Raw genomic sequence first — 25,949 nt, forward strand, 5'->3', positions numbered from 1 at the left:
CTTTAAATCCATATTCAATGATGTGTTTTTTAATGTGACCTATTTAAATGGGCAACATTTATATTCTTTCCAGAGGACTGCCTTAATTAGTGAGATTTTTTTTTTTTAACAAGGAAAGCACATTCAGAATGTAATTCTCGAGCCTCCAGGAGTAAGGACCTGTAGGATGGAAGTGTTTCTAAGACAGCTTCTCTCCAGGTTTCTCCACTAACAGGTTTATGTTTTCATAATCTTGTTTGTCTTGGTTTTAGCTCACAGAAGTTACCAATCAAGAGTGGAGCATCTCTTCCTTCCTTCCTTTCTTTTTTCTTTTTAAATTCACTAATATTTATTTAATGCCTATTTTATGCATCTGAAACTGTCTTATATGTTTAAGATATTTACAGCAATTAGAGTGGACAACAAAACTCACTTTTAATTATTTCTTTTTTATTATAGTTACATCACTTCACTTTTTTTCCCTTCCCTCCTAACCATTCAATATACCTCTCCTTTCTCTCAAATTCATGATCTCTTTTTTTCATTAATTGTTGCCACACACACACACTCAATGCATATATCCCCACATGCAATTTGCCCTATGTGTATAATGTTACTTCTGTGTATGTTTTCAGGACTGACCATTTGGTGAGGCCTCATGGGCTCTCCACTTCCATTTTATCATGTCTATATTGTCCCTGATGATCTCGTCCACACAGTCACATTGGTAAGACATCATGGGTGTAGTGTCTTTCACTTGGAGACCCAGTCTCCTAGGAAATTTATTGATCCTCTGGCTCTTACATTTTTTCTCACTTCTCTTCCTAAATGTTCCTTTAGCTTTAGGTTTAGGAGTTGTTTTGCAGATGTATCTGTTGAGACTGGGCTCTTGACAACTCTGCATTTTGATTCATGGTGGTTTTCTGCAGTGGCCTCTGTGAAATAGCAAAACTTTAAAAGTAGGAAGATATGCAGTGAACACCTGCAACAGCACAACATTTCAAGTAGTTTAAGGCCACATCATTTAATTTCCCCTCTTCTGGGAATGACTCACTTGCCACATTTAGTTCACAGGAGTTAGGGGTGTCTCCTCTTAATTGTGCCTGTGATTGCTTGGAGACTGAACAAATGTGACATGAAATCGGAGTTGGGCTCATTGAAGTGCAGAAGCCAGAGGAGCATGGATAACCTGAGCTCAAAACTGACAGACTCAAGAGGTAGATCCCAGACTGGAGCATAGGGCCTCAGGAGGTGGGGACCTAGGCAGCAAGCAAAAGGAAGGCAGACCTTAGGGCTGCCACTTGAAAAGCCAGTGGATAGAAAATGGTAATGGAGGAGATGTTCATCTCTTTGTTGTCATGGACCTGATGGGTGTGACATCCACAGTTTCATAGATTTGGTATCAGTTATTTAAGAGTGTGCTTCTCTTTGTGTGAAGGGGAAGCTGGGGCAGTTAAACCCTTTTGGACATAGTAAAAACCAAGCGTTTTGGGGGCTGTACATTCATGTAAGCTTGTAGTTTATGTCATGTGAGTATGTGCATGTGCTGGTAAAAATGGATAGTACCTGATGATCGCAACAGAAGGCCAAACTCTTCCTCCATCTGGCTGTCCCTCAACATTGTGCTAAGATGCTCCACTGGACAAAGCTGTGGCTTGTCACACCTGGGATTCCCAGGGGCTATGCTGGATGAGAACCAACTGATAGTGTTGGTTACAATGATGTCACTTAGCAATCGAAGAAGTCGATGACAACTCCCTTCCTAGTGCAGATCAGCAGGTTGTTGCTTTCTATAGTTTTCACGGCGCCCCTATTGCTGTGGGAAAGTGATTGAGGGCTAGCACTCACGTGTATGGTCAGATGTTTTGCATGCATACTAAAATTTTATTCTTGAACATGTAAAGGAGTCACTACTTCACTGTGTCTGAATTTTAAGTTTTCATTTAGTTTGAAATAAGTTACCTTATTATGGCATCTTAAGCCAGAAAAGGTGAGTGAATATACCTAGATTCTCATAAACTGTTTCACGACCCAGAGGGTTGTTCTTGGTGATGCTGTTCCCCACTGACTCCGTGTCAAAACTGGATCAAAACATGTTTTCTTTATAGCATTGTTTATGACAGTTCCTCAGCCCAACTGTTATAGCTAGAGTGCTTTAATAAATACTAAATGACAAGGAAAGGTGGTTCTATATTAGCTTCAGGGCTGTGGCTAATAACGGCTTCAGGTCTGCGGATGTAGCTCAGTTCATATAGTGCTTGCCTCTTATGTACAAAGCCTTGAGTTCCACCCCTAGGACCACGTGAGCTGCATGTAGTTACACATGCTTGTAACTCCTGTAATCGGGAAGTGCTATGAGGATCAGAAATTCAAGATCAACCTCAGCTTTATAGCAAATTTAAGATCAGCATGGGCTACATAAGGCATTGTTTCAAAAAACAACAACAAAACACCCCCTCCCCCAATTCTTCAAATAATGCTAAACAATGTCAAGGGTCTCCTGTCTTGTATAACCATCCTTGTCTCTTGCTGTTGTAGTTGTGAGTGCTGGGGAAAAAATGAGGCAGGATGTAGGAGTTCCGTTGATGACTGGATTAAAAGAAAAGGAAACCTCAAGTGTATAATGAATTTATCTCCTCAGCAGGATAAATACAGACGTGCTTTTGAAGGAATAGGTACTTAATCCCTCCTCCTCAATTACCTACTCCTTTTAAAAATAAAATTGTGAATTTGATGTTGAATTTGAATCACACCAGGTGGTATGCATATCCATTATTATAAAATTCTTATTTTAATGAAAACTAGGATTTAGATAGATCATCATTTTTTTTTGGAATGTCAAAACACACCCCAGCGGGAGAGTGCAGAATCCCTGATGATTCACGGGAGATCTAGAGCTTGATGGCTGGGTGTGAGCAAAAAGTCGATGAAGCTGCTGCAAGAGTGAAAGATGTGAAAGTGGAAAGGGAGCGTGCTGGACAGACAGAGCAGAGCCGAGTCCTGTCGCCCTTACCTCCTGTCTGTGCCCTCATGTATCACCATCGGGCCAGTCCAGTTCCTCACTTCCCACCAACAGGTGACAGACGTGGACCATGTCTCCCATGCTCAGGCTAAATAGGAGAATGGCTGTCACCTTTGATTCCCCGACTATCCTGTGGTGGTTGTGATCTAGTGATGCATGCCGGAAACTGAGGGCTGGCTCCGGCCAAGCTAAGAACTGAGGCCCACAGCTTAGTGGTCTTTTGCACAACTGATCGGTGGCAACCAGTCTGTAAATTTGGAAGCATATGAGTTCTCAGCCATGGCTGGTCCCTTGATTGGAGGGTATAGTTAATTCCAGGATCCTGACTCATAAAAACTATGATACGAAGTATATATGTGTTCTGATTCTACACTTGTGATGTTTGACACACAGTAATAGAAAGCTAGTACACGGGTATAGTAGTTTGCGTAGGCCACCATAACAAACAAACAGAATTTACTTCTTCTTGTGGTTCTGCAAGTTGGATGCCTATAACCAGTGTGTCAGAGGCATGTTTTTCCTGTGACCTCTCTCTTGGTATATAGAGAGCAACCTTGTCCCTCTCCACAGTTTTTCTTGCACATGTGTCAATGTCCTGGTTTCTTCCTTTTGCACAGATGCCAGCCGTATTGAATTAGAGCCCACACGCCGACCTTGTCTTAATTACCGTTTAAAACATTCCACCCACAGCTACAGTCACATGTGTAGGTCTGGGGCTTCGGACTTAAGCCTATGGAATTTGTAAGGCGGCAGCTCTGCCAACAACAGTCAGCTTTATAAAAACCATGGCAGTGGCACGTGTGTGCAGGAGGTAGAAGCAGAAAGGCTTGTTGGAAGTTCAGGGTCAACTGGAAGTCCATGGTCATCCAGTTCCACATAGCAGCTTTCAGGCCAGCCATAGAAACAAAAACCAAAAAATTAAAAAAAAAAATAAGTAAAAGTAAATCTGTAATTATTTTCAGCTCTATAGCTAAAACAATGTAAAACTTATTGTCTATAAAGGTTTTTGCTTTTTTGTTTTCCTTTATTTATATAATATAATTACATATATTTCATATTTTACATTTGTATATGTCACATGATTAGCATATATTTGCATATATCCTTATCTCCATAATGAAGTTATAGATCTTGTAAGCATGTATCTTCCACATCAAATACTTTACTTGTTTAAGATAATGGTAATAAGTATATTTTCAAAATTTGATGTAACCTTTTGTGCTTGCTTGTATATTTTTAAATAATAATGTTTACATATAGTTAAGAATTAGGAGTTGTTCAAGGCATCACAGTTTGAAGAATTTCCATTGAAAGATACACTGCTTTAGGTAGTGTAGACAGTGGTTTTAGGGTCTCCCCATGCAGTGTGGCTACTTCATGAAAACATTGCTTTTCTCAGAGTGTGTGTGTGCATGCACACACTCAGACACATGTGTGTGCCCACATTATTTTTTGAAACTCCAGAAGACAGTTTATATGTGCAGCTGTGATTGACAGTTCTCAAAATATGGATCTGGGAAAATTCTGGACTTCTCTCAGTGGATTTGTAAGGTCAAATGTATTTTTAAATGAAACGAAGACCTTATTTGCCTTTTGCAAAGCAGCTGTTAACAGTTTTGTGTGTGTGTGTGTGTGTGTGTGTGTGTGTGTGTGTGTGTGTGTGTGTGTGTGTGTTGACATGTGATGTGTCACGAATGAAAAAAAAAAAAAAACGGCCAGTAGCATTGCTGAAATTCGCATGTCTCAAGGCAGTAGTGCTAAACCATATTACCAGTCCTTTTAGCACTGTTGTCCCACTAGGGGAAATAGAAGAGGAGTTGATTTCATTTAATGTTGTCTGTGATGAAGAAATCAAAGCTGTGAAGCTTTAACTGTTGCTGATGCATTTGTAACATTCTGCATGACGGTTGCACTGCATGAGGGAACGCCTTTGCTCTGTCCCCACATTTGGTGTTTGCTCAGGCAAAGAACCCGTGTGGTGGCCTGAACGGACACCCCATCAGCTGTCCCTTCACCAGCATCATTGGTATTGGGAAAAAAAAAAAAGAAACAACCGATAAGCTAGCTGGGGTCATTCAGACTTACGTGGACAGACGTGAACAGGGAGCATCTCATTTCAAGGGAAGCAACTGCAGCAGGCAGTATTTATTGCTGATATCATAAGCTTTCAAGAAAAACAATTAGAATTTAGGCCAAATTATATCTACCCACAAGAGCTGACTGATAACCCAAACTAAAGGTTGTTCTGATGTGATTGGTGGTGATATTAACAGATTGTACTTTTATGAAGGCCTATAATGAAATATGCCAGCATTAGGAAGAACTACATTATCTACTGAACCACTATTTCCCAATGACAATGGTACCATGTGATAAAATTGTATACTTCTTCCTAAATGTAAAATAAGATTTTAATATGATGGAGTAAAGTTTAATTGTATTAGACAATATATAATGTTGAAAGTCCATTTGATTTAAACATTAACAATTATAACCTCATTTGATAGGGATCATAAATTTGATTTGTAAGGTTTCAAATTTCACATGGCACCTAAGCTTTAAAAAAAAAAAAAAAACCAACTACCATGTGCTGAGTTTGGGTATAACATTAAAGAACAGTATTCATAGTTATCTGAAAAGCCCATTAAATTATGTCCTGTATATTCTTGTAAGGTCAGATGCTATTCATACACTAAAACACCAACCAAATTGCATGGCAGACTGAATATCAAAGCTAACATGACTATATGATCTTTATTGTTGGACAGGAATTGAAGGGACTCACAAAAATGTAAAATGGATTCTCTCTTTTCATTATTATTTTATTTACCTGAGAAAATGGAGTGTATGTACCCGGAAAAATATGGTAGGCAGACAGAGGAAGGTGGAGCTGAGCAGCAACATGGATTTCTGGAAGTCTTGCTCTCAGGAACAGCACCCACATAGTGATTTAGCCCAGCAACTGTATAGAGAACAGTTGACCACACAGGAAGCCCTTTGCTCCCAGGGGTAAACTATAGTGACCTCATCAGCACTGGTGACATTTGGATTCACGTTTCCAGATACACATCCTACATGAATTTGCTTATTTTGAGTGATTTTAGGTGTCATGAATGCTGGCAATCACAGCACATGAAAAGCTGAGGCAGGAGGATTGTGAGCTTTAAGTCAGCCTGGAGTACAGAACCAATCACCCACAAAACCAGCCAACTCCAAACTCCCCCGATAAAAATAAATGTGAAACAAAATGCAAAGACAGGAGCATTATTGTTATGTGCCAGCCCTTACCCTGTCAACATTCCAAGTGTGAATTCTGCTGTGTTCTGTAACTTCATACAATACCAAGACAATCCAAACTACAGAAAACCAGGTTGCTGCATTAGGTATTTTTCACCTAAATGCAACTTCAAATGACCACTGTTTTTTAAAAAAGGAATCAAAAGATAAATAAGAACAAATAAGCTTTATGTCATCTGTATACTGCCTATTATGACTTACTATTTTTGGCCTTTTTGTAATTTATTTCTCTATTATTTTTCAACAGATCACCAGAAACTGGAAAGGGAAGCTAGAATCTGCCGTCTTTTGAAGCATCCCAATATTGGTGAGGAAATATTTTCAACGAATCTTAAATGATACATGTTATGTGCTATATGAAACTACAGTAAAAGTTTTAATTTCAATAATCAGAGTATTTACAGCTACTAACAAATAGATTGTAATCTCTTGATCATGGTTACATTTGATCTTTTGTAAGTTTTTATATATATTTTATTACATCATCCCTTTTAATACAATTTGTGAAGCAAGACTGAAAATTTAAAAAAAATATTTCAATTAATTAGCTTTACCTTCTTTTGTAGAAATGAATATAACAATGAAATAAATGTTGTCTATTGCCTGTTGTACTGAAAATTGATTGCACATTAGCCGATGAGCGTGCTGAGAATAATTTAGAATTAAGTAACATCTGACTATGCTTTATTCACCTGATTTTAACATGTTTTGGAGTCTGCTGTGTTAGCTCATAGTTTTCCTCTGAACACTTCTGAAATAAAAAAAAAATGATGACCTCTTACCCAGTTAGGAAAGGAGTTGTAAAAACAGGCATTACTTGTTAAAATTTGTAGCTATAGTTTTTCAAGAAGTAGCAATTCCTCATAGACAAACAATGTAAAAGTAAACAAAACAAACAAACAAAAAAAACCCCACATATGTATACTCATATAAGACCATTAAGGAGCTAAAAATTGGGAAAAAGGAAAAAAAACCACAATCAACGTATGGTAATATTTGGAATCTGCGTGTGAGTGTAATTAAGAATTGTTCAGCAGCTGCTGGTGATGGAGAGAACCAGCCCATCATCTCCTCGGTTGCCTTTGACTTATCCTGCTCCATTGAGGGATTCCAGTCCAGAGAGATGGTCAGGACCATGTCATTCTGCGTGGAGAATTGGAGTAAAGACTCCCCTTGAGATGACTCCATGAGAAGGAGCTGGTCACGTGGCCTGCTGGAGCTAGAAGATAGTCATTCTAAACAGAGAGAGAGTCGGCAGCTAAGGGGACCCCAAGGCAGAATCTTGCCCAGTGAATTACACCAGCGCTTGTTTTCTAGTTGGAGGAAATAGGAGCATTTGAATTTTTTTTGCTTTATCTTAACTGTTTTAATTGCTGGGTCCCTAAATTACCTAATCTCCCTCTCCTGTACTTACTTATGTGGAGAATAGCGATTTAGAAATAGCACTAGCAGCTATCCTCAGGGGAGTAATCAGCTGCCAACGAACAAGGGATGCTTCAGCTTGGAAGAGGCATCATGGCCCAGCACACCTTTAGTCCCAACCCTCAGGAGTCAGAGGCAGGTAAAGTTCTCTGAGTTCCAGACCAGCTCAGGCTGCATAGTGAGACCTTGCCTCAAAACAACACATAAATAAATATGAAAGAGCGCCTGAGCTCCCTGCAGAGAGCAGAAGGGTGGTGATGTGGAGCAGGGCTTCCTGTAGCTGATGCTCACTGCCGCCCTGGACTGCACAGGGAAGCCGGGAGGGGCCTGGATTGCCCAGCAGCTGAGGTTCCTAACCTCTATTTTATTATTTGCTCTTTTTTACTGCCTTGTTTATCTATCATTTAAAAATCTGTTACATTTTAAAACTTCAAGAAAACAGACACTATGCTTGACAGTTTCTCCCTTGTGAAATTCTCCTTTTTTCATTTCTTTTCCTCATTTTTTTTTTTCTTCTTAGGCAGGGTCTCACTGCATGGTCTGAAACTCACTATGTAGACCAGGCTGGCCCGGAAGTTACAGAGATCTACCTCCTATTGCCTCTTGGTTTTAGGATTAAAGGCATATACCACCAAAGAGTCAAGACTTGAGAACTTACAGTAAATAAAAAGGTTTTTTTTTCCCTAAAGAGAAACATTTTAAAGGACCCCAAAGTGACAATTTATTGAACAACTTTTCTTCAGTGCTTTTTAAAACATGTTTTTCTGATTGAAAAAGCAATATATACACTTAGAAATAATTTCAGAAAAATATAATGATGGTTAAATAAGAAACCAGAGGAAACAGTTGGTAATGTTTGTTTTATATGTTTCTGACTTTTTAAAAAATGAACCTCATGCATGGCTAACTTTCAGCATTCTTTGGTGTGTACCTTCTTACTGTGTTACACATTTTGTAAGAACTGTCCCACTCAACCTACCATCGAGAAGAGAGTGCTAGATTAGTGGTTTCTGGGCTGTCACAAAAACAGGGAAGCAGCACTCAAGAGAGATGGTGTCTCTGCCTGCACACCTTGCATTGGAGTGTGTAAACAAGCCAACCTCCAGATAATGTCATAGAGATTCCTGATGCTTGTAATTGATGTGGGGTAATTGGATATGTGGAGACTGAGTGGCTCCTGTTTAAAAAAAAAAAAAAAAAAAGAGCAGAGTCAGATGCTAGTTAGCTATGAAGACAGATTTTACCCTGACTACTGCACTATGGGAAAGAAGTGAGCAATACTGTCAGTCACATACTAACATGCAGCATGACTGACAGGATTCTTTAGTCACAGACTGTCCTAGGAAGGTCATGAGCAGAGTCCAAAGTTGGGCCTGTTTGAAAAGAAGAGTGTGTTTGCCACTACGTTAAAATGGCTTGTTCCGCAAAATATGACTGTGGCGGGGGGGGGGGGGGGGGGGTCACATTTAAACTGACATGTAAACAACTGTGGAAGATTCATGAGCACCCTCAGGAGGAGAACAGTTCAGGCTGGAGGGCCCTTGTCAGGAAGAGTGAAGAGAGCAGCCAGAGTGGAAAGAATGACTGAGCCGGCAGGGTGGGTGTCTCGTCCCATAGGGCTGCATTTGCTGGGTGAGGGAGCTTGTCTCTCCTTCTAAGTGCAATGGGAGGCCAGTTGGACAGAAGGAGGATTTTAGCCAGATTGGCTTTGCCTTCTGTGTGCAAAGCAGATTATAGCCAAGTGCAGTGCACACAGTCAGAGAGAGTAGTGTTCAGTGTGTCACAACTCTAACATTCCAATAACAGGCCACAGGTTATGGAGCATACACTACATGTTTTGTTTTAATTATTGAGGAAATATTGTTTGAATCTCTGACATAATACTCCAGAGTCATAATCCTTAAATGACTGAATTCTTGATGACCATACCCTTTAATTGCCTTGATAAAGAGGCACTGGTGTTTAGAGATGCTAACTTGATGATTGCAAAGATATAGGCGATTTTGTTCTGTTTTTAACAACAACAAAACTGAGGTTGTTTGGCTCACCCAAGTTCCTCTGATGTATAGGATGGGCAGTAAATGATAAAGTTCAATCACTAGGCTGGCCTGGTGGAACACACCTGTAACCCCAGGGCTTGGAAGATTGAGGCAGGAGGACCAGGAGTTCAAGCCCATCTTTAGCTATAGAGTGCATTTAATGCCCTTCTGGGATACATGACACACTGTCTCGATAAGATAAAGTAAAATCGGTCAAATACTGAAAAACACATCTTAATATAGAGCTGTTTCAGAACATGTTCTGTCTGCACAGGTTTTATTATATGACACGTGTAACAGCACATGACATTGCATTTGCTGACAAGTGTTGACCTCATATAGAGATGCTCCGCTTCGTACGAAGAAGTTTTTCAGGCCTGTGATTGCTAAGTATATTTAAGATCTACATAAGTTTACTTTCCTAAACTCTAAGCCTCGGAGTTTCCTTAGGAATGAATGATCTAAGCCTACTTTAGAATCTGCAGATAGAGACCGAAGGTCCCAGTAGCAAAGCATATGCAAAGGTCATCATCACACAGGCTCTCAAGAGGTGCTGTTCTTCCCTCCCTCCCCTGCCTCTGTGGGTGTGAGGGTTACACAGCAAACTGACTCTGTGACCGCCATCCTAGACCTTCCCGGTCTTCGAAACATACCATCCCTCAAATTCCCACGGGACAATATTAGCAATGACGAGTGTGTGTGTGTGTGTGTGTGTGTGTGTGTGTGTGTGTGTGTGTGTATGTGTGTGTGTGTGTGTTTCTGCTCTTTTAGCAGATCACTTCATCCAACCTGTAAATTCCATTGTTTTCCATTCTACTCTGCCAGTGCTTGTCTCCAGCATCCTCAGGTCCCGTGGAGAACTAGTGCAGCCAGGCACCGAGACTGTCAAGCCGAAATAGTGCCATCATCACTCAACAAATGAATAAATAACCATCACTGTGGTGTTTCTAGCTCTGAACCCTTTGAAAGAAAGTAACACAGAGAAGGCAGGCAGGGTTGAGTAAATACTGATTAGTCTCTAAGAAAAGGAATAAAAATGCTAAAACCTCACTGGTCGTATGAGGCAGGACTGAAAATTTGGATGATGGAAATTCAGCATCCCCCACAGTAACACTTCTCAGTTTTTCCATATGAATTCTTCCTCTGTTATTGATTATTCTTATATTCACAGCATTTTATTTACACGGGGGAAATAATTTTTACTGCTGAGCTACTTTCTCTAGTGACTTTCTGACAGGAAAATAAGGCCACATATTGTTTAGTATAGAAAGCAAAGCGTTCTTGTTTTATGGTTAACTTTTATTTGATTAAATCTCACCTCTTTATCTTGATTACTTGATGTGAAGTCTAAATTTCCTATAATATATTACTGTCTGAAGAGTTGATTGTCTTTTCCAATAAATGTGAAAAACAGCAGGAAGAGACTTTTCCCCTTACAAACACATTTTTTTTTCAAAATTTATTTTATCTGCACTCTTTCTCTGCCCGTCCTGCCTGGATCCCAACTTGTCCATCTCCTTCCCTTCTTCCTCCCCTCCTTCACCTCCTCTCTCCCTCCCTTTCTTCTTTCTCCTTCCTTCATTCCACCCCTTAGTTTCTTCCTTCTTCCTTCCTTCTCTCCTCCCTCCCACCCTCCTTGTTCACATGGTATTACGACAGTGTTATACCCTTTATAATACCTGACTGAAAGTGAAATTCATCATTTTTATGTAGACTTTTTAGTAGAAAGGCAACCTGAATATCATTTATTCATATTAATATTATTGTGACATTGCCCCATCAACATTTTTTTTGCATTATTGACAGTTATTAGAAACTTTTCTATCACAAGCTATCACATTAAGATTTGAAAATAAATAAATAGTGTTGTGTTGGAATTCCAAAGAACTTGGCCTCTAGAATTAATAATAAAATTGTGTTATTGGGCACTGGTCTAAGGGCAATCTTCTTGTGTGTTCCACCTTTTAGTTTTTATAGCAAACACATGCCATTATTTTCTCCATGTTATAGACAAGGAATAGGAATGAAAGCCCATAGAGATTGCTCGGTGTCCAGTATGGTGGGTTGGAATCCACATCTGTACTCTAGCATTACAACCCAGATCTTCTATACTCCATGTTGCTGCTACCCACTGTAGCAGTCTGGGTTAGTCACCCTGTTTTTTCAAATGTACAGAAAAGAACCTTAAGATTTTATGAAGATTGCTTGGACCAGTTCTCTTACCTAGAGAAATTCCAGATTTGGGTCTTTATCCTTAGACCCTTTTACCGGAGGGAAGCATCAGCATTAGATTATTTAAATGCTAATGATTAAGACAGTTTCTATAGAACCAAATCCTCTTCAGTGACGCAGGTTAGTATTTTGGTGACAAACTTGCCCTGTCATTTAGATGACCACAACTGACCTGCAATAAATTCTGTATTTTACATGTTGTACAAGATAGTCTTTTACCCTTTCCTCATTAATTAGAAAAAGTGAACCAAATATTTATCAGAAAGCAGTGAAAGCTAAAGAAACAACAGAATAGTAACCGGAGTGATATTGTATAATATTTTAAAAACTTATTGCAAAAACTGTGTGTGGGGAGAAGTCAGGATTAAGTTGCTATGCGATGCTGAATACAGAGTGATGACTAGTGGTATCGTGAATCATGCAAGCACATGATGAATGTCTTTAAAATAAACTTACTTAACACACTGGGAATAATGATGTACTAATTTAAAGGTGTTAGTAATTTTTAAAAAATTCTTTTACAAAGTCTTTCTGTGTGTTCAGATTGGCCTGGACCACCCATCTCCTGAGTGCTGAGGTTACAGATGTGTTAGAGTGTTGAGATAGTTTCAGACAGTGTACTTTAACATGTGATTATAGCATTTGTTTTGGGGCATTTTGTTAGCTGTGATTTATTATGGTAGAAAAGTTTCTGCGTTGGGAAAAGTAGCTCTAAATATTTATTACTAATAAATTTAAATATGAGATTTTATCTTCTTTAGAAATGCCCCATGGGTAGACAGTTTTGCCTCTGAGTTTGATGTACAGTGCATCATGTAACAAAATCAAATTCAGGTTGAATTAACTTACCATGAACTTATGGGTCTCATTTGGTATAACATTACCTTTAGCGTTTAGTTTTAAGACCAATAGCCTGCATTGAAGGAAATGGAAAAATTCAGAGGAATGACTTCTGTTCCTCTCTTGAAATATTCTTTTATTTTACTTAAGTAGTAATTTAATTTATTTCCCATGAATTGACAGAAAAAAATATTTGGTTTGCTTATACTAATAACATTTAAAATTTTTTATAATTCATTTTTCAAACTTTAGATTTTTAGTATTGAGTTTATTCACTAAATATTTTTAAAATAGTAAGGAATTTTCAGTAGCTTGAATAACCAAAGAATATGGAAGTTTTGTGAGCATATTATTTTGAAGTATTTGTCTTTCATCTGTTATTCTGAGAAAATAAATGGGCCTTTTGTTGTTATTTTATTTTGCAATTATCTAAGAGGACTCTTACGTTCTATAAATATTTGCTTTGTAAGCACATCCAAAATTATTATCTTTGAAACATCAGTATTTTTCCATTTACATGCATTTTTATTTAAAAAAAACAGCTTTTATCTTATCTATTTTTATATACTTCGAACTGGTGAAACAACATTGTATTTTGATTAGCTCTTAAATGCTTTTAAAAATACAATTTTCCACACTTGTCACTTTGTTTATAATTTATTAAATATCATTAAATGTGTTTTATATACACATTTGACTTGGGAATTAAAGAAAATGATACCTGTGTGAGTAATAGTACAAATGCAACAAAAAGCCAATCAATAATGGTGTATAAATAGTTTTAGAAGCTCTCAACTGTTTCCAGTGAATAGAGGTTTGATGAGTCTGGCAGTTAGCCAAATCACTAACTATTACAGCTCAAGTACTGAAAGACCACGAAGATGACCGAGGCATAGTCCTTGATCCCAAGCCTAGAGCCAAGAGTTACTTATGCAGCTATAGTGTGGCACAGTTACATTCTGTAATGAAGCTGTTAATTAGGAGCCACCGAAGCGTGAAATACAGTCTAAGAATATTAAAGTTATGAGTTGTAAAAGTCCTTATCATTCCTGAGTACAGAGAATTGGAATGATTTTTTTGTCAGCCATGGAGACTGACTGGAAGTAATTGTAGAGAAATTCTACCTCCGAAGGGAAGGGATTTGGTCTTTAATCTGTAGAAACTAGATAATTTATTAAAGATTTAAGGATTATCAGTTTCTCAGAAGAATGTATTGGTAGTAAAAGGCAAAGGTGCTTGGCATCCGGAGAAACTGGTATAGAGAGAGCATTTGAGAGCCTTTGGAATTTACCCTAGGTGTCAGGGCATGGTGGATTCTGAACCATAGCATGGCAGCTAGATGCCAAGGGAAAAATACTAGAGATGTCACTGTATTTTTAGAGGTGTAACTTCAGGAGGGCTTGGGCAGTGGTTAAGTTGTGGCAGATGGGAAGGGAGGTTACCCTGAGGTTTCTAATTGGGGTGATTACAGACACTGATCCCTTCATCTGCTAATGGAGAACAAAGGAGAGAAACAAAGTTGTGAAATAGTAGAAATTTAGATGAGTGGAGAACATGATTGTATTATTATTATTATTAGGGACTGGAAAAATACCCTTCTTAATGGACCATGGAAGAAAAAGAAAACACACCACACACACACACACACACACACACACACACACACACACACACACACCAAATACTGTTCAAACTTCTGATCTTTGGCCTCTTGGCAGAATCTGTGAACTCTTCGCCTTTTGTGCTCTCCTCTTCAGAATCGAAATGGGTGGCAGTAACTATGATTGCCCCTCCTGGGCCAAAAGTGAAAGCTAGTCAGTGAGAGTCAAGTCAGATTTTCAGTGTCGATAATGAATGCATAGGCAGTACCTCCCAGTTGTGACTTAGAATGAATGGTCTCTCTGCTCTTCCATGCCTTTGCTAATTGTGTGTCTCAAACTGGTTCAGTTGTTTAAATGTGTATGTTTGCATATTTGTGTTTCATTTCTATGAGGCAAAATTGCACGGAAATCTGGAGAGTATGAATCTATATTTCATGATCCCCGTTGCATACCGCAGACAGTGAATGTGGGTGAGCCCACCAGCCTTGTAGTATAATTATGTTATAGTAGAGACTGTAGTCAGATGAGAAGACTAGTTATTGAACAGGAAGTTTTATAAAAAGCAATAACAATACTTTTCTTAGATTATTTTCATTCTGGATATGCTTAAAGGAAACTTTAAGGCAGCTAATTTTTTTTTTTTAATTTTAGATAAATATGTTTGTTTTTCAGCCTTCAGGGAATCTGGTCCCTTCACTTTCTCCTTCTCCTGGAGATATTTGGCAATGTGTGGAAGTGTTTTTTAGCATCACAACTGGGAGTACCTGCCGGCATCTTTGGAACATGCTGTAGGGCATCCTTCACTGCACAGAACAGCATATTATAATCATTAATTATCAGGTCCAAGGCTGTGCAACCTGGATTTCAAAAGGACTGCAGCAGTAAGAGAAAAACAACAAATAGACAGTCTTGCTGGTGTATCTCCGGGATCGTGCATCCTCCTTACATACCCGGAGAATCAGTCCGTAGATCTCCTTCAAGTAAAGGGCACGTCTAGTGAGGAGGGTGAACTGGTTTGGGATAATTTACATTCACTAATTAAAGTGAGGCACAGAAAGTCCAGTGGAAGCCGAAGCCGAGGAAGCACAGCCGGGAGCTGACACAGTCGAACTCTGTCTTTGCAAAACTGTCTTCTTACACAGCCATATCAAGCCTGATTCCCACTGCCGCATACCAAGGGGTAACAACATTTATTTAAATAAAGTAGAATAATTCAAACGTCTGCCTAATTCTGACATGCCTTCCCCTCAATTAATCTGAGTCAGTGGCGTGCCGCTGGGATGTAACTGAGCGGAACAGCTAGCCTAGGAAAGAAGAAAAACAAAAAGGAAGATATCACAGCCTCTATGTGATTTTTTTTCTATAAAACAAAAAATATTAATTTTTTTTTGAGACAGCCAATAGGCAGAGTAATTGAATGCAGTTACTTGCTTTTCCTTTGGGGAGATTTTAGTTTGCAGAGGGAAATGACAATGTCCAATTTAATTTTAAAAGATTGCCCTGGCTGCTGAAAGTGTAACCACTGTCTCCTCTGTTCAGAAACTCACTTGCAGCTTCCCATGGTCCTCAAAACAAGCCCGAATCCTCAAGGGCTGGCATGGCCAAGTCCAGTGAACGGCTGCCCTTCCCTCTTCCCATCCTGGTCTCCCCATCTCCAGTTTCCCTCCGGTCCTCTGCCCTAGTCCCTGTGAACAACTTGTGTTTCCTTAGCTATAACTGTGGTAGGACAGTGGTAGGGCAGTGCCCGAACCTCTTTCCTGAGCAGATCACTCTCATCCAGAACCTCAGCATCACCCCCTTACCCTCAGGCCTGTGCTAACCCACCCTCAAGGTGAGGAAGGGAAACCTGCCTCTGCTAGCTCACCATGGAGGAGCAGCTTGCCTCCCAGCCTAGCGGAGCATCCCTAACTAACTTGTCTGGCTTCCGTTCCTCTTCTCTGTCACACTGAACCAGGAAACTTAGAGTTATTTCTTGATTGGTTTCCTCCCTGTAGCGCAGAAACCCCACGAGGGAGGAATTGGCCCGTGTAGTATCATCTCCAGCAGCCCCTGGTGGAGAGTCACTTCACAGGCGTGTTTATTTTTGCTAGGTTCAAATCTAGATAACCAGTTCTATTAGTACAATTTGAGAAGTCACATAAGCATGCATTTATGACATGACTGTCTCATGCAATCACAAGAAAGCCTACTGGCTTTCTTCTGGCTACAGTGAATGCTAGTGGCCTAAGGCTGAGCCCTGCCTACTGGAAGATTGTAGCCTGAGAGCAAAGCTTTGGGCTCCATCTGGTTGGGCCCTTGAGGAAGGGTGCGTGGGGTGGTCGTCAGCATGCCTCTTTCATAAATCTGCCCTTCATCAACAGCCTCCCGTCACTTACCCTCACATTCCTCGGTGCTGCTTTCTTGGCCAGGTTCTTGTGCTTTTTACTTTGCCCTCACTCTGTAGAGAACTTGAGTCCTTTTGTCAGGAGAGTAAGTGGTTCCTTGTCTCTTTTACCTGATGGACAGCTAAAGCTGCCAGCTGCCTCCTCATCCTCCGGGGAAATGATTAGATGATCTCTCAGAAAGCATAACCATAAATTAAAGTTATGGATGGTTTTCCCCCTCTTTCCAGACTGTCCTTGAACTCAGCCTCCAGATTTTTGGGATTAGAGCCTGTGCCACCATGCATGGATGAACATTTCTTAAACGCTTAGCACTTAAATAGACTGCCCTGTTATTTAAAGCTAAAGCCTATTCCAGATGAAATTGCAAAACCCGTCACTAGAAAGAGGTGTTGGTGTGTCTTGCTGCTGTTATCACCAGCTTGCTCTGCTGCCTGTGATTCCTTTAAGGGAGGTTGGGAGTCCTGCTGTGAAATGAGGATTGCTCAGTTTGCCAAGGAAGCACACTCTTACTAAATACTCCAAGCTTAGGTGCCTGGGCTCTCCAGTCTCACTTACTTGACTATTATTGTTCAAAAGCAGTCATACCATTTCGTAAAGGAAGGCATGAGTTATGGTGTCCTGGCAGAATTATTGATGGACATTGAAAGCTGAATTTAATTTTTATACATCATAAAATACTATTCTTCAGGGACTGAAGAGATGGCTCAGCGATGAAGAACAGTCAGTGTTCTTACAGAGAACCTGAGTTCAGTTCCCAACACCCAGGTGACATACAGTGGCCTGAAACTCCAGTTCCAGGGGCTCTAACATCCTTTTCTGGCTCCTTAGGAACTTGCATGCACATGGAACATATAAACTTTTGAAGGCCTACACACATATTTATAAAAACAAATAAATCTTTAGAAATATTATTCTTTGATTTATTTTACACAATCAGTAATATGAGATCCACCAGGCAGCAGTGGTATACACCTTTAATCCCAGGACTCAGGAGGCAGAGCCAGGAGGATCTCTATGAGTTCAAGGCCAGCCTGGTCTACAGAGTGAGATCCAGGACAGGCACCCAAACTGGAGAAACCCTGTCTTGAAAAACAAAAAACAAAAAACAAAAAAAAAAAAAAGAAAAAGAAAAAGAAAAAAATTGGGATCATTGCTAGGCCACATATATAAGCATAGATGGTGGACTGGGATTGCTTAATCCCTGCTTCAGAGTCTAGAAGACTTTGCTGTGTGGGTTACTTGAAACTGGGCTATGAGCTGAATTCTCTTGACTCCTTCCTGACTCTGGAAAACAGCTCTGTAGCAATTGGCCACTTTACTTATTCTGAGAAGTTAAACTGGTAACTACAGTGGTAACCTATCTAGCTTTATAATTCAAAATTCTTCCTATTCTGGAAGACGGCTCCAGTTTGTACAGTAGTTCTGCTGCAGAGTCTAGGTCTCATGCGACCTGAAAGGCTTTTCCTCAATTGTTCAGTTTTAGTTGTGCCTTCCGGTTGATTGGCACTTACCTGTGTTTCCGGGTACCCTTACACTACTTTTTCTGTCCCAGGATGAAGTTGTTGATGTCTGTCTTCCATCTCCTTAAGCATCACTACTCAACTACCCACCTGGGTCACCTATAGCTTTGGGACTTAGTTTGGAGCCTAAGTTAAGACCACTCCAGGCTTACCTCTGCTATTGTTTTATTGTTGTTGTTTGAGACAGGGTCTCAGTCTGTGGTCCTAGCTGGCCTGGAACTTGCTTTGTAGACCAGGCTGACCTTGAACTCACAGAGGTCACTTGCCCCTGCCTCCCAAGTATGGGTATTAAATGCAAATACCACCATGCTCAGCCCTCTCTTTTTGTTTCTTGTAAGTCGACGATTTGATTTGAATGATCTTTGCATTTATACATGCATGATATCACTAGGATCATTTCGATTCTGGACTTTTTCTCATAATTTTAAACATCTGGCCTGTATATAACCGAGGCCAGCTTTGTCTTCCCTTTGAGAAATCACTCCCATCTCAGCCAAGAAACTGAGAAGATGCTTCCTTAGTTATTTGTTTCCCCATTTCTTTCGATTGTGTTGTTGATGATGTCTTGTCTCTTCCTTTTTTCTTTTAGAATCTATCCTTTCCCACCTTTCCCCAAATTCCCTGAGTTCTCCAGTTGTTCCTCTTATGGAACTGACCCAGAATGGACCCTGTTGAGAGCTTGCCTTTTTCTATAATAGAAGCCCATCCGACAGCGATGGATATAAACCAGAATGAAATAACTTGACATAATAAAAGCCCTGTCTAGGAGAGTACAGAAGAAAACATACTCATCTTCATTTGCAAATTTCTTAAGAATCAATTCCTATTATCCTTTCAACCTATTTTTTTTAATTTGTGAAGTTGACTTTAATCAGTTTAAAAACTCATTGCAGTTTAATCAGGACGTGTTGTATGGTTGCAGAGAGACCAAAAGAGATACAGAGAGAAAGAAAGAGAGACAGTGACAGAGAGACAAATAGACAGGGAGACAGAAAGAGAGACAAAGACAGAAACACAGAGACAGAGATGGGAGGCAGACAGCTCTGAATGTGTTCACTCTTACCAGGTATAAACAAATTTTCCAAATGAAGGAAATAAGCAAATCATATCAAGGCACAGAGCCAGAGCCAGCAGGTTATCAAGATGGTCAGTGGAAGGAAAGGTTGATGGTGTCCCTGCAAAGCGTGAGAGACTCTGACTCATATTCGCTGGCTTAGGCATAGGTAGGAACAGTGAGCTGCCAGAAGAGGAACAATCCTTGCTTTGTGTCGGCAGTGCAGCAGAGTCCCTGGGCCTCATAGGCTGTCACTGCTCCAGACTCTCTCATACTGTTAGTGATTGATATTGCTGTCTCAGCGCATACTGGAGGTGTACTTCTGAGGCTGCGGACAATTTACTCCATACACTGGCAGGCTGGGCTCCTGAGCCTCCAAGCATGACTCCAGGAACAGCCCCGTGGATGACCTGGATCTGTGACAACTACCTCTGACCCTGTTCCTTTGTCCTCTGCCCTTCCTGGACTTTTCTGCCTTGTTTGTCTCACATCCTAGAAGACAGAATTCATCCCTTCCCGTTGAAATGTCACATTTTTTACTACTAACTGGGATGAATGTAGATGGAAGAAACACAGTGTAACTGATCTCCAAGTAATGTTTCTATTTCTCTGGATTTCTCGGCATTTGGATTGCTTCTCATCTTTGAGTTATATAGCATAGACATACCCACCGCCTCATTTCTTTATGAGAAATCTGTCTTAAATTATTTTACAGTTCTGTCCAGGTATTCTGTCTTTGTTCTTAATTTTAAAGTGGAGTGTATTGCTTTTATTTCATGGGTCTATATTAGTCTGAGCCTAGTGTTCATTTTGCAAACCAAAAAATTTAATGACCACTGTGAGTGTCTCATGGTTTATCCCAGGGCAGATTGTATAGCATTTTCAGTAAGTGGCCAACTTATTTTATAGCGTTATTCTAATTATTAGAGGTTTGGGTAGTATTTTATTTTCTTGATAATCTTTTTAAATATAACTCCTAGAATTCCAAACTTCCAGTTCTTTATTCTGTTTGGAAGTTGAAAGTTTTAAGAAAGATAGGGATATTTTTAGATCCTAATATCCTGAAGCTTATGCAATTCTAAACATTTGTTATAATTATCTTGCTATTTTCCCAATAATTCTTCAAGTCTTAGTAGACTGAATCTCCGGGGTGTTTGTTTGTTTGTTTTTATTTATTTATTTTTATTTTTTGGTTTTTGTTGTTGTTGTTTTTACTCAGTTAACCATTGGTAACTGATTGTGTGCCCATATAAATGGGGACTCTATGAGTCTCAAAGACATTAATTAAATTTGGTTGAGCTTGCTTAGTTTACAGAGGGTGGAACTAAGATTCAAATACATTTGTTTGATTCCAAAGTTCACATTTCGACCTGACAAACCTTCCGTTGTTTACTTCCTCATCTGTACAAGTCCCCTTACAGCTCTCGATGTAGCAGCATTACTTTTCATTTGCATGAAGTACAGAAATAGGGTACCAACCATGTCATGAGGTTCCTTCTTGTGAGGGCAGCTAGGACAGTTCGTGGGAGCATGTAAAGGAAGTGCCTACATTGGGTATAGTAAGAGTAGAGGGTTGTGTCAGTCTGGAATGTTTTCTATACACTTGTCTATCTCTAAGGACAGGGAGGGAAGAAACAACAATACAGCCCCAAATCAGACATTATGTCTGTGATTGCTCTCATGTAATCATCTTTACCTTCAAAGAATTGCTACCTAGTTTTTGAGGCAGGATATCTGGTTCAAGACCCCATCAAGGCCTTTCCTGTCCCCAGCTTCTGTGTCCAGCTCAGGCCTCCACTGGTGTTGAGTGTAGGAGCTCTGGGTGACTCCATCATCTCCTGGTTACTGAGTCCACTGGATCCCCCTTGGTTCCAGTCTTCCTCGGTGTCCCTCGTGATTTGAAAAGCGAGTCCCCGCCTCAGGCTTTTGTACACTTGGGTTTCTTCTTTGTCTTTAACTTCTTATTTTCAGTCTTCTCTCTGAATTCCCCTTCCCCTGTGTCCCTCTTAAATCTACCTAGGCTATCTCCATAACATACTGGTTTTCCTTACTCTGCTCTTCATTTGAACATTTTCCTCTAGACACGTTCCTTGTTGTTTACTGGAATGTTCCTGTGGATTTCAGTACCTTCTTAATAATACTGTGTTTGAAATGGTCCTTGTTTTGCACCCCTACCCAAGCCCGCTCCTAGGTTCTGTTAGCTTGTAAAGCTCCTGCTCCACACTTGCAGACTTGAAGTCCCGACCCCTCTTTTTCCTTGATGATTCATGCAAATCAAATTTCTCTGCCTTTAACTTCCCCAATGGCTTGTAAATGGTCTCTTCTTCTAAATGCACACTCCTTAGCCCAGGCTCTGCTAAGCCTTTCTTAGAGCTTTCTTTGGCTTCTGAGAGAGGGATCTTTTATAAGGCTGCAGACTCAATACCGCTTCCTTTCTTAAGGCCTTTCTAGAGGTCCTTAGTTTCTCAAACTAAATTCTAAGATATTGACATTGAAAACTTCTGACGTTCTGAGTTCCTAAGATTGTTCTCTCTACATATGTCTCAAGACACATACACCCATCTCTAGAGCCTGCAATTTCTTATTTTCCCATCTTTTCTCGGTGTCTTTCTACTTGTACTTTTTGAGTAGTAAATGTTCCTTTTTCCTTCTCCTCTCCAGTTGATTTATATCCATTCATTCTCTCTCCTCTTCTTCCTACAAGCTGGGGATCAGACCTTGGTGTTGGAGCCTTCTAGGCGTGCTATACCCTGAGCTTCACCACATCCCCCAGCCTGGGTCTTCCTTTCTCATGCAGCCTCATCTCTAGACATCATCCTCAACATTTCTTGACATCCCTAATTTGATGGGTGGTTCAGAAATAGGAGGGGGCTTCCTCTCCTTATTTGGCCGGAGGTGTTGGGCAGGTGGGGAGTGGCTTAGGTGGCATGTTATCTATTCTCATGTGGGATTGCCCTAGAATTTAGCTCCTTGACTTGAGGGCCTTTATTCATGCTTTATCTTTAGGGACTATCAGACTAGATGTCCTTACAATTATGGTACAAACTATGTTATACCAACCATTTGTATCCCTATTTATAGCTTCAGAATTTACAAAGCATTTTATGAATTTTTTTTTCCTTCTGAGTGTCATTAAGAAGTCTGGGGGAAAGGATAGATTAAAATTGTGCCCTTTAAGTCACATGGGAAGTTCTGCCCTCCCCACTCTTTAGTCCATAACACTGCTTCACATCCTTGGAACGTCTCCGTATTTAAGTTATTTTTTTCTGGTGGAGAGAGTTTAGAGGGGACAGATTTGGAGGGCATTTGGGTAGTACTTCCTTTAGAATTTCTTGCACAAAATCAGAATAGGAACAAAACCTCCATGGGTGCTTGCTAAAAGCTCTAACTGCTCACCGAGGTGGAATTCTCTTCCTCTTTTCCTAAACCTCACTTTGCAAATGTCACACACTAGCCCCTGTTGCCTTTGACCGCTGACTCCAAGCTGTTTTCCTGAAAGTGCAGCTGGCAGCAGCAAGAGCACATTCTGTATCTTGTAAGCACCTAACCTTCCTCCTTGGGTGTTCCCCTCTGTGGGAGTCACACCTCAGAAAAGACAACAGTGAACTTCCTGCCTCGTTCTCATTATTCACATGTTCACATGGTCCAAATACCTTGCTCATTCTCCCTCTTACACACCGTCATTCTCTCACCACCTCCAAACATGCAGGTGCATGCGCGCGCGCGCACGCGCACACACACACACACACACACACACACACACATACACACACACACACACACACACACACACACACAGACACATACACATACACATACCACTGGAACTTTTGTTCTAGGCAGAACTTTTTCTGTGTTTCCATTCAAGATCCATAATCTTCCACATGATCTGCCCAATCAGGCATCTCCTTTCTTATCTATACTTGTTTTTTTCATATCAGATTTGGACAAATGTGTAAATTATTGCACATAGCTGCTGCTCAACAGACTCAGTGTATCAAGTGGGGCGGGCACTGGAACTGTGCAGCGGGGGAATGGCAGAAGAGAATGCACACCACTGTTCTTTTTATGGAAACAATAAGGAAAACAGAACTAACCAGTGCCAGACAGGAGGAGTAGGGGGGAGAGGGCAGCACTGTGTCTGGGTTGTGTGGACATGGATAGGCTAGTCATCCTTTCCCTAGCTCTAACTAACCATGTAGCCCTAGGACACCAGTTCTGCTTGAGTCCTTGTGACAAGATTGGAGCGTTGATTGCTGCTTCAGAAGCATTGAACTCTGGTTTGCCTAGGCAGCCTCTCACAGCCGATTCAGTAAAGTCTCCGGAACAAAACCCAGAGACTAAAACCCAGCAATTCTTATGCTTTTATGTGTTTTGTGAAGGAAGATTGAGCTGGCTTCTTCCTTAGGGGGTATTTTGTTGGCATCCAAGTTCATGACTTCGTAAATCTCGAGATGATGGATTTCAATCTCCTGAATAGTCGGATTATTGTGTGCTTGCTGCTGACATTGTTGATTGTGTGCCCAAATTGAAACAAAAGAGTGCATTTAGCTTCCTCAGTGAGGACTGGTGAAACCAAGCACAGACGAAACCAAGGGAAGAAAGATAAGGGCCTAGGAGTTTATCAAAGTAGCTAACTGTGCTTTAAATAACTCCCTGTGGACTCTACTCTCTCTCAACTTTCTTACCTCCACTTGATACCTGTTTTTTTTTTTTTGTTTGTTTGTTTGTTTGTTTTTGTTTTTGTGAAGACAGGGTCTCACTATATAGACCAGGCTGGCCTCCTAATCACAAAGATCTATCTGCCTCTGCCTCCCCAGTGCTGAGATTAAAGGGACACATCCTGTCATGAAAAGCATCATTTGTTGTTTTTACTTTATAAAGTAAAATAAAACATGGGGCCATGCTTTGTTTTGGATATAGAGCGCTGTTTATGGGAATGTAGACAAATCATTGCAGATTTAGAATGCTAGTCAGCTTGCAAAATTATATTCATTCATTTGTTCATGCATTTGTCCTTTTTAAAACTCTCTCCTCCGGAAACCTTCAGTATAACAATGAACCAAACTGACAATAAACAGACGATAAAACCGGTCCTTGGTTATATTGCGATAATGAGCCGTATTCTGAGGAAGGGATGGGAGAGGCTTTGCAGGCCCTGGAGGACAGGTGTGGTTCAGCCTCACTGGCCTGGATGAGGGCAGACACAGCCTGGCCAGATGGCACACGATGTAGAGTAAGGAGACCAGATGTCATAGTAATGGTACCAGAAAGGGGCCAGGGGCTCTGCACTCTGGGAGAGAATCTTGCCTTTCTGTCTGCATGAGATAGTATACGGAGTGAATATTTACCCCTGCTCATATGTTGAAGCCCTCTCTCCCCAGAATGTGATGGTCTTTAGAGGTCCGACCTAAAGGTGACTGAACCTAAATGAGGCGATCATAGGTGGGGCTGTCCTGCTAAGATTAAAGAAAAGACCAGGGTGCCTTTTCTTCCATCGGAGGACACAAGAACAGCACCGGCAGCCTGCCAGGAAGGATGCCTTTCCTTTAAGCCTTAGACTTCCCAGCTTCAGACAGTGGGAGAACTAAGTGTGAGGTGTTTAAACCACCAGGCTCTTCTTCTCCAGCTGCCCACACCGATTTCTACAGCCAGGAAGGCTTTGAATATCATGAAGAGAGAAGGAAGCTGCTTTGGTCTCTTGGTTGAGGGGACTCTAACTACCGTGGTGTAAGGAGATGACAAGGGCCAGAGCAGAGGCTGGAAAGCGACTCGGAAGGCAGCTGCTGTAGTTAGTGACTCCGGCAGAAGTGGCAGCAGTGGAGATGTCTCCGTCCTCAGATGTGGGTGTGTGCTGGGAAGTCAGGGAGAAAGTTCGAGAAACTGGAAGAATGGAATTTCCCCAGGGGAGGTTGTAAAAGAGAGGAGAGGATTAGTTACTGGTCCTTTAGTCTCTAAACACTGTCAAACCGCCCGGTTGAGATGCCCACAGCACTAGATCCGAGTCCGAGCTTCAGTGAAGGGCACAGCTGGAAATACAAAAGCAGAAGTCGACAATGTACAAATAGAAATGCTACTTAAAATATTGAACAAATGGTGGGGTCTGAGTGTGAATCCGTCAGAATAAATGCCAACCTTGCCAAGAGGTGTGGCAGGACAGCTCGCTGTAGGTGCAGTACTGGCCCAGCACATGCTGGCATTGGCTGAGAACTTTGTTCTTACCTTGTCTCCTCTCAGTGCTTACAGATAGACTACACACATAGAGCCCAAACCCCAAATGCAAATTCCTCACTTAAAGGGGGTAAGAGGTGCGGACATTTATGTCCATGTCGTTATTTTTCTCTACATTCTGATTATGCTCACGTTCTGTTTTTAGTTAGAGTTCAAACACAATGTGTTATATTTTTAAAACCAAGAGCCAGTTTGTAATTGCTAGCTTTCGAGTTCATCATCAGAACTTTGAGTCCCGAGCCTTCTATTTCCTGCTTGTTTTTATAGAAATAAGTTCTTTTTCTTCTCTAGGTCTGCCAACCAAGGCTGTATAGATAGTATAAACTCT

At 40.7% G+C, this 25,949-nt stretch overlaps 1 protein-coding gene across 14 annotated transcripts in view; it reads left to right on the forward strand.

The window, feature by feature from the left end:
• Camk2d (calcium/calmodulin dependent protein kinase II delta) overlaps nucleotides 1-25,949 on the forward strand; it is a 257,681-nt gene that overhangs the window by 80,644 nt on the left and 151,088 nt on the right. For all 14 annotated transcript variants that reach the window (XM_006970402.4, XM_015993241.3, XM_015993259.3 and 11 more), the window contains exon 3: nucleotides 6,546-6,605. In XM_006970402.4, the coding sequence (XP_006970464.1) occupies nucleotides 6,546-6,605 (60 nt within the window). The remainder of the gene's footprint in view (nucleotides 1-6,545; nucleotides 6,606-25,949) is intronic.

Source organism: Peromyscus maniculatus, chromosome 6, assembly GCF_049852395.1.
Source record: "Peromyscus maniculatus bairdii isolate BWxNUB_F1_BW_parent chromosome 6, HU_Pman_BW_mat_3.1, whole genome shotgun sequence".
NCBI classification, from domain to species: Eukaryota; Metazoa; Chordata; class Mammalia; order Rodentia; family Cricetidae; genus Peromyscus; species Peromyscus maniculatus.